This window comes from Triticum urartu, chromosome 5A (assembly GCF_056163025.1).
Source record: "Triticum urartu cultivar PI428250 chromosome 5A, HENAU_Tu73, whole genome shotgun sequence".
Classification (NCBI taxonomy): Eukaryota; Viridiplantae; Streptophyta; class Magnoliopsida; order Poales; family Poaceae; genus Triticum; species Triticum urartu.
Window position 1 is genome coordinate 620051754 of NC_141877.1, and position 9627 is coordinate 620061380.

A 9627-nucleotide genomic window follows, 5' to 3' on the forward strand; every position below is an offset into this window, starting at 1 on the left:
TTCTTTTGATGTGTTTGATGGACGTCGTACTTTCCTTCGGGAACTTGTAAGCGACTACATCACCCATTTGGATTTTAATGTATGTGTTTGGCCTTTTGGCCCTTGCATGAAAACAATTAGTGTCATACCAACCCCCTTACTAGGCGTCCCATCTATATTGCTTTCCCCATCTTTCCCAATCATGAGACCTTGACCGCTCCAACAAGATGCCTGTTGTAACTCGTACTGGTACCTCTACCTAGCAGCAAGAAGCCGGAGAAGGAGCCAGTCAGGACCAAACCCAAGGACAAGCTCCACCACCGCCACCACCTCCAAACATGGACATGGCTCAGCTTCTCCAAGCATTCCGAGAGGAAAGCCAAGCCAAAACTGCAGCCCTCCAGATGATTGCTCAAGCTGTCAATCGCCAGCCGGTGGGAAACGGCAATGGACGTTCCACGTTGGTGGAGTTCAAGAAGCATGCACCACCCACCTTCATCGAGACTGATGAACCCCTGGATGCAGACGACTGGGTCCGCACCATTGAGGATCTATTGGAACTAGTCGGACGCACTGAGGACCGTGAGAAGGTGGCATATGCTGCTCACTGTCTCGGGGGAACTGCTAGAGCTTGGTGGGATGGATTCAAGGCCATGCATGCTGAGCAAAACATCACTTGGAATAACTTCAAGGCAGAATTCCGCAAGGCCCACATTCCTTCCGGAATCATGGCCATCAAGAAGCGTGAGTTCCGAGCCCTGAAGCAAGGTAGTAGCACTGTCAAGGAGTACATGCAGAAGTTCAGTGTTCTCTCAAGGTATGCCCCTGAAGATGTCAGCACTGATGCTGCCAAAAAGGAGCGCTTCATGGAAGGCCTTAACCAGACTCTGCAGTACTCGCTTGTTGTGTGTGACTGCCCGACCTTTCAGAAGTTCAGTGTTCTCTCAAGGTATGCCCCTGAAGATGTCAGCACTGATGCTGCCAAAAAGGAGCGCTTCATGGAAGGCCTTAACCAGACTCTGCAGTACTCGCTTGTTGTGTGTGACTGCCCGACCTTTCCTGATCTGGTGAACAAGGCACTCATGCTTGAAGACAAGCGACGTGCTTTGGATGATACCCGTAATCGCAAGATGATTAGCAAGGGTAGCTCCAGCAACCAGAAGCCTCGCCCGTGGCAGCCCGCCCCGGTCAAGCCAACCTATCAGCAGCCAAGAGCTCCTGCACCCCGCACCAACTATCCACCTCAGCAGTATGCCAACCCCAGGCCAGCTTACAACAACCCCAATAACAATGTCGGCAAGAGCAGCAACCCCAACCAAGTCACTTGCTTTGGATGTGGTCAGCCAGGACACTACTCCAAGAATTGCCCCAACAAGAAGCCCGACGCCCCGCGCCCCAATGCGCAGAACCCAGGACAAGGCCGTGGAATGCCACCAAGGAACCAAGCTCCCCGCAACCCGCCCAACAACGGCAAGGTTCGTGTGAATCATGTCACTGCAGAAGAAGCCCAGGAAGACCCGGACGTCGTGCTGGGTACGTTCCTTGTCAACTCAGCACCTGCAACTGTCTTGTTTGATTCTGGAGCCACGCATTCATTTGTCACCCAAAAGTTTGCATTAAAAAGTGGCATGACCCCTACACCCCTGAATAACCCTATGGTGGTACAAACCCCCGGAGCAGAGATGAGAGCCAAGATAGGATGTAAAGGAGTCGGGATTGTCATTAATGGGGTAGACTTCCAAGCAGACCTTATCATCTTAAGATCGCAAGGCTTGGATGTGATCTTACGAATGGATTGGCTCATCAAGCACCAAGGCTTGTTAGATTGTGCCAACCGGACCGTCACTGTGACCAATGACCAAGGAGTCGAAGTTAAGTTTGCTCCCAACCCCTCCCCTGCTCAAGGTGCCCAAGTCAACTGTCTGTCAGAAGTTGTATTGGAGCAAGTGCCGGTAGTATGCGAATACCCCGATGTCTTTCCTGATGAGCTACCGAGAATGCCTCCTGACCGAGACATTGAGTTCATCATCGAGCTCATGCCCGGAGCAGGACCCATCTATAAGAAGCCTTATAGAATGGGATCGGAAGAGTTAGCAGAGTTGAAGAAGCAACTGGAAGAGCAGTTGAGGAAGGGATTTATCCGCCCTAGTGCCTCCCCTTGGGGATCACCTGTTCTGTTTGTGGCAAAGAAGGACGGTACCATCCGCTTATGCATTGACTACCTCTCCCTCAATGAAGTTACAATCAAGAACAAGTATCCACTTCCCAAGATTGAAGATCTGTTTGATCAACTCAATGGGGCCAAGGTGTTCTCCAAGATTGACCTCAGATCTGGGTACTACCAGCTGAAAATCAGACCCCAAGATATTCCGAAGACGGCATTTGTAACCAGATATGGCCTGTATGAGTGCACGGTCATGTCCTTCGGATTGACCAATGCCCCAGCTTACTTCATGTATCTCATGAATAAGGTCTTCATGGAATATTTGGACAAGTTTGCCGTTGTCTTCATTGATGACATTCTTGTCTTCTCGAAGACGGAAGAAGAGCACGAGCAACACTTCAGGATGGTCCTAGACAAGCTTCAAGAGCACCAACTGTATGCCAAGTTCAGCAAGTGCAAATTTTGGCTGCGCGAATTTGGATTCTTGGGTCATGTTTTGACTGAAGAAGGATTGTCGGTCGATCCCACTAAGATTGAAGCCGTGACTGCATGGCAATCCCCAAGCAATGTGAAGGAAGTCAGAAGCTTCCTCGGACTCGCGGGATATTACCGCAAGTTCGTTGAAGGATTCTCAAGCATTGCACGACCCATGACTCAGCTCTTGAAGAAGGACAAGAAGTTTGAATGGACGCCGAAGTGTGAAGAAAGCTTCCAGGAGCTGAAGAAGAGATTGACCACCGCCCCAGTTCTGGCCACACCAGATATACACAAGGAGTTTGTGATATATTGTGATGCGTCAAGAACTGGACTGGGAGGTGTTCTGATGCAAGAAGGCAGAGTCGTAGCTTACCTTTCAAGGCAACTACGGCCTCATGAAGAGAACTATGCTACTCATGACCTCGAGTTGGCAGCTGTAGTTCATGCCCTGAAAACATGGCGACATTACCTCCTAGGGAAGCGGTGTGAGATATATACGGATCACAAAAGTCTGAAGTATATTTTCACTCAGAAGGAATTGAACATGAGGCAGAGAAGGTGGCTAGAGTTGATCAAGGATTATGACCTCAGTGTTCAATACCACCCTGGGAAGGCTAATGTGGTAATAGATGCATTAAGCAGGAAGGCTTGTTCCTTGAATGCTATGCTTAAGGAAAGGCTACCCGCCTTGTATGTAGAACTTGAAAGCTTCGGGTTGGAACTGGTTGCACCAGGATTCTTAGCCAACCTTGAAGTCAAGCCTACCCTGATGGATGATATTAAAGATGCTCAGAAGGGACACGAGAGTATTGAAGGCATCAAGAGGAAGATCAAGGCAGGCAAGGCCCCAGGATTCTCAAAGGATGAGCAAGGAATTGTGTGGTTTGGGAATCGCATTTGCGTACCCAACAAGATTGAGCTCAAGAATTTGATATTGCAAGAAGCTCATGACACCCCGTATTCCATCCACCCCAGAGGAACCAAGATGTATCAAGACCTAAAGGAAAGATTCTGGTGGCATGGCATGAAGAGAGAGATAGCCACTTTCGTCGCTAAGTGTGACATATGCCAAAGGGTCAAAGCTGAACATCAGCGACCCGCTGGATTGTTACAGCCTCTCAAGGTGCCTGAATGGAAATGGGATAAAGTAGGAATGGACTTCATCACTGGATTACCCAGGTCAAATAAGGGACATGACTCCATCTGGGTCATAGTCGACCATTTGACCAAAGTAGCCCATTTCATTCCTGTCAAAACGACTTACAAGGGAAACCAGCTAGCCAGCCTCTACATCAACAGAATCGTAAGCCTTCATGGTGTTCCCAAGGAGATTGTGTCAGACCGAGGAACCCAGTTTACCTCAAGGTTCTGGAAGAAGTTCCAAGAGACCATGGGGACCAAGTTGTCCTTCAGCACTGCTTTCCACCCACAGACCGGAGGTCAGACAGAACGAGTGAATCAGAACTCGAAGACATGCTCCGAGCCTGTGTCTTAGCATATGGAGCTAGGTGGGAAGATTGCCTCCCTTTCGCCGAGTTCTCCTACGACAACAGTTATCAGTCAAGCCTCCAGATGACACCATTTGAGGTGTTGTATGGGCGCAAGTGCCGCACACCCCTCAATTGGTCAGAAACCGGAGAAGGACTAGTCTTTGGGCCCGATATCCTCCGTGAAGCAGAAGAGCAAGTCCAGCTTGTCAGAGAGCGTTTGAAAACTGCCAAGTCAAGGCAGAAGAGCTACGTTGACTCACATCGGAGAGACATGACCTTCCGAGTTGGAGACCATGTCTATCTCTGGGTCACACCTCTCAAGGGAACCCAGCGTTTCCATGTCAAAGGAAAGCTCGCCCCAAGATACATCGGCCCCTTCAAGATCACTGACCGACGAGGAGAAGTGGCTTACCAGTTGGAACTGCCACCTGAACTATCTGATGTGCACAACGTATTCCACGTGTCACAACTCCGGAAGTGTCTCCAAGTCCCAGACAAGCCTAATCTTTACAAGGACGTCGATCACCAAGCCATTGGCCTTCAACCTGATTTGACTTACCGTGAGAGGCCCATCTGCATTTTGGATGAGGCTGAGCGACGCACTCGAAGCCGCAACATCAAGTACTTCAAGGTCCAGTGGAGCAACCACACTGAAGCAGAAGCAACCTGGGAACGTGAAAACTACCTTAGATCCGAGTTTCCGTATCTCTTTAAAGCCTAGTTTAGGAATCTCGGGGACGAGATTCTTGTAAGGGGGGTAGGTCTGTCATACCCTGCATTTTGTAACATGTCATTTGCATTATTAAAGTAAGAAAAGTTGGGCCAACAAAAACTTTTGCATTATTTTGCTTTTATTTTGGAGTTGGTTTCCTCTCTGTGATTTTTTCAAGTGCTCTTTAAAGTCAACTACTCCACCTTCTGTACTTCATCATCTTGCCCCAAACTTCTACCCAATGATCATGCCATGTGTATAGTACAATATAGTATTTTCTTACGAAAATAATTTGGCCAAATAGTATTTTCAAAAATTAGTTTTCCAAAAACCCCTGGATTGAGGTTTGCACTGCAAGTACCTGATTTGGGGTATGAAAAATATTTCAAAAGGTATATTTGAAACCTATTAGATATAGGATTCCCATAAACCCAATAATATAATTTTAAAAGTTATTTTCCTATTTTATTTAAAAGCTTTTTCTAAAGGCCAGAAATGGTCTTTAATAGGGAAAAATTATTTTATTATTTTAGAAATATTTGACAAAAATCAGGGAAACTCAGTGGGCATATATTTCCCATATATAAGAGTTTCAACACATGGTCATGTTCAAAATATTGGACAAAACCTCCCAAAATCATTTCTGCCCATTTCAAGGATTTGAAATATTTCTACAGGAAATATTTCCATAAAAATCCAAGAAAAATCCAGCAAGTCACAAATGCATATTGTGATGATCTTGCAAAGCCTCACTTCAATCAAGGTCATTTTGGTCCACCAAAATGCCCCATAACCCTTTCTGTTCAGAACCTAATTTGAGCAAGTTTGTACTCCCAACTTTCTCCTCTTAACCCCAACTTTTGTGAGCATGTTCACATGACCAAATGAGGCCACTACACCAAGTAGTGCATCAAGGAGACGTGTTATGCTCAACTAGATCTACACAAGTCTATTTCTGCTCATTTCTAGGGTTTACAAAAGTTGCATTGGCAACTTTGCCCAAATAAGCTCCAAATTGGTGAGAGGCCCTAATTATATGTGTCATTTCACCCTGTGGAGTCTCATGGCAATTGGAAATAATTTGCTTGCCAAATCCTTTGTCAAACACCTTCTGCCACTTTTCAAAAATCACCATTTTGACCAGTAAAACTATTCTCCTTGAGCTCAACTTTTTACCACAGCCCCTCCTAGACCTTCTCTACCTCCAGTAACAATGGCTGCACCTCAGCTCAATGATTGAGGGGTGAAACCACTTCATTTACCCCTCTGGACAGCCCCTGTACCCCTCTTCCTCACCTCCCTCCTCACTCCAGTGGCCATCCATGGCATCCAATGCACCACCCCATTTCTTTACTCACTCCTAGACCTGCTAGACACCAAAAGACGCGCTCACCATGCATAAAGAATGGCCATGCCAGCCATTTGGGTGCTCTGGAGCGCGCTACAGTGCGCTCCCGCACTGTAGCCGCCCCCTTCCAACCACCTCCGGCCACCTCGGGCCTCCCCCGTGCGCCTGCCGATGCGCCTCGGCGTCCGCAACACGCTACGCGGTCGGCCCCCTCCTCTCTCCTCCTCCCCGTGCGTCCGCGCTAGCAAACACCGGCCGCCCGAGCGCGCCAATGGCGCGGCTCACACGCGCACGCCTCTGACCTCTCCCCACTCCCTCTCTCTATCTCTCCCGATGTAGTCGACGTCCAGGAACACCCCAGACACCACGCCCTCTTCCCCGAGCCCTGCAGCGACGAGCAGGAGCCCGCCGGCGCACGAGTCCACGGCACCCCGCCGTTCGCCTATTTAAAGGCCTCCCTGAGCCCTCCTCTCCTCACCACTCGCTCTCTCACTCCCCTAAACATCCCCCTGCACCCTAGTTCCTCTCCAGAGCCACCCAAGCTCGAGATCGAGCTCGAGCTCCACCGCTTCGGCTCGCCGGAGTTCGCGAGGTATAGGCCTCCCTCGCTCCTCCTCTGCCTCGATCTGGAACCCCTGCAGCCCTCTGATCCTTTCCCCCTTGTTTCCCCTCTCTGTAGCTGCCGGAAACGGCCGGAACCGTCGACGCCCGAAGCCCCTCCACCGTGTGACCTCGTCGCCGGCGAACCAGGCCACCCCGGCGACCGGTTCCACCTCCACCCGAACGGCGACGCCACGCTGAGTCCGTCCCTGCCCTTTCCCAAGCTCGCCGTGCCCTGCATCGTCGCCGGTGAGCTCGCCGCCCTCTCTGACCCAGGGTTGACGACGACGGCCGTGGGGCCCGTCCGTCAGCCTCACGTCCTGACGCCTGGGCCCCGCCCGTCAGGTTCAAACCTGGCGCGCGCGTGCACCAGTGCGCTGGGCCGCCTCTCTGGCTAGGCCTGCTACCCTGCGGCTGTTCTGGCCCAGCAGGCACAGAGCCCTTTTTCCTTTTCTTTTTCTGTCACTTTTCCAAATATTCCACAGGATAAAATATATGTCCAAATAAATTAATTCAAATTCCTAAATTCCTAAAATATTGCAACCTATTTAAATGTGCAACTTTCATTCAAATCCAACAACCTTTTCTTCACTGTAAATATTTAAATGTGATTTTAAGCATTTAAATATGCCCTTGTAAATCCATTTCTCCTGTTCTGCTACTCCAAATCCAAAACAAGGAATTTTCCCCTTCTTAGTTTTCACCCTAGTATTTAACAAAAATGAGTTGACATTTTTCTGAGCACTTTGGTTTTTCTGTTTTATTATTGCCTTATTTTTTCTCGTTATTATTTTGCAACGATAGATTGCGTTGCTGACGAAGGAGTTGGACCAGAAGACTTTGAAGACCCAGAAGACTTTGTTGAGCCAGGCAAGCAGCCCTTTGACCATGTCTAAGAAACCCCTTTTATGCATGTCATATGGCACTTTTATTGCTTGCATCGAGTCATGATAAAATGGTGACCATTTGGGGTGGTTTGCCTCCGTTGCTTTTCTCGTTGACACTTGCATGATGCATGACCCTACCTTTCTATGAGGGTTATGCCGGTGGGAGTAGATAGGATGCTAAAGTAGTGCTACGCAAAAAGGGACGGGTATATGCATAGTGATGGAGACAAAGTATTTTCAAAGGACTTTTCGAAAACCCCGTCGGGTGCCACTTATGCCCGAGGGAGATGATGAGTTGGGTAGCCACTTGATGACGAAGTGGTGTACCGAGGCAAGTGTGTGTGTTGTTTTCAAAAACAGATTGGTTTAAGTTGCGACCGTTATTCCAACCTTGCATGCGCAACCACTCTACCCTTATATGGGAAAGGGCATTATTGATTACCTAGGCCGATACTAGCTTGGAGCCCGCATTACTAGTGACGGGGGAGAGTTGGTGCTCTCTCTCGGGACGGGGTCGTGCCAGGTAGGGCGGCCATGACTGTTTTCACAGGGCACCGGATACACCGTTGTGTCCCCTCTCGGATGTTACGATCTCGAGTGAGTCTCATATGATGTACATCGTGAGGATACGGAACAACGAGTGGACTCCTTGTTAGTGTCGTCTAGGGAAAGATAGTGAGTGGGTGCTTACCCCGGGTACTTGAGGTACCGCGGGTCGTGGACGACACAGAAGTTCCCCGGATCTTGTGGGTAAAGTGTGCAACCTCTGCAGAGTGTAAAACTATTCGAATAGCCGTGTCCACGGTCAAGGACAGTTGGGTAACCGAACTTGGGCTACGTCCACATGTTTACAAACTAGTGTGTGTGTTTGGATAAGTGGGAAGAACGACTTGGGTCAAGTCAGAGGACTTGACATGATTGAGTTGGGTTGATGCCCACTCTATTTATGTTGATATCTGTTACCTATCCTCATGGTTAATTGAATTCTCCTGATGCATGTCTTACAAGTTGTTGAACATGTCATTGCACTCAAAACTAGCTTTCCGCAAAAATTTACCTATATCATGCATTTTTGTAACTTGAACCAAAACATGGGTTGCTTGCGAGTACATTCAAAGTACTCATTGGCTTGCCACTGGTTATTTAATTGGCCAGGCATGGAAGAACAGGAGTTCGAAGAAGAGTTCTTTGGAGAAGAACATGCGAACTAGGACGTTTCCCAGTCAGAATGCCTATAGGGTTAAGGCAGATGGCATGGGTTCTACTTATCGACGAAGATTTCCGCTGCTTGTGTTTCATTTGATGTTCAGCCCTTAAGGCTTTATCAATGTAAGACTTGACCATAATGGTCATAATTTGTGTAAGACGGTATGTATGGATGTAAGACTCTTGTTATTCAGCTTCTGTGTGTTCAGTGAGCATTGATCTCTAGGATCACTGTACACGGTCAGGGTCCCCACATCCCTCTAGTCATCTAAGTGAAACATGATCCGAGTCAACTAGGCCGTGTCCGATCATCACGTGAGACGGACTAGTCAACATCGGTGAACATCTTCATGTTGATCGTATCTTCTATATGACTCATGCTCGACCTTTCGGTCTTCCGTGTTCCGAGGCCATGTCTGTACATGCTAGGTTCGTCAAGTCAACCTAAGTGTATTGCGTGTGTAAATCTGGCTTACACCCATTGTATTCGAACGTTAGAATCTATCACACCCGATCATCACGTGGTGCTTCGAAACAACGAACCTTCGCAACGGTGCACAGTTAGGGGGAACACTTTCTTGAAATTATTACGAGGGATCATCTTATTTAAGCTACCGTCGTTCTAAGCAAATAAGAGTTAAAACATGATAAACATCACATGCAATCAAATAGTGACATGATATGGCCAATATCATTTGCTCCTTTTGATCTCCATCTTTGGGGCTCCATGATCATCGTTGTCACCGGCATGACACCATGATCTC

The 9627-nt window shown here is 48.3% G+C and overlaps 1 protein-coding gene across 1 annotated transcript; it reads left to right on the forward strand.

The window, feature by feature from the left end:
• The first annotated feature begins 317 nt into the window (after window positions 1–317).
• On the forward strand, window positions 318–7168 carry LOC147973434 (uncharacterized). The gene is made up of 4 exons (XM_087524681.1): window positions 318–2450; window positions 2517–2958; window positions 3355–3502; window positions 6850–7168. The coding sequence occupies exons 1-4, from the start codon at window positions 318–320 to the stop codon at window positions 7166–7168; spliced, it is 3042 nt and encodes a 1013-aa protein (XP_087380807.1).
• The last annotated feature ends 2459 nt before the right edge of the window (window positions 7169–9627 follow it).

Coding starts and splice junctions, on each gene's coding strand:
- LOC147973434 (XM_087524681.1), top strand. CDS start 318: ATGGACATGGCTCAGCTTCTCCAAGCATTCCGAGAGGAAAGCCAAGCC. Junction 2,959..3,354: donor GTCAAGAACTGGACTGGGAG/GTGTTCTGATGC, acceptor TGGTTGCACCAG/GATTCTTAGCCAACCTTGAA. Junction 3,503..6,849: donor GATGAGCAAGGAATTGTGTG/GTTTGGGAATCG, acceptor CCCTCTCTGTAG/CTGCCGGAAACGGCCGGAAC.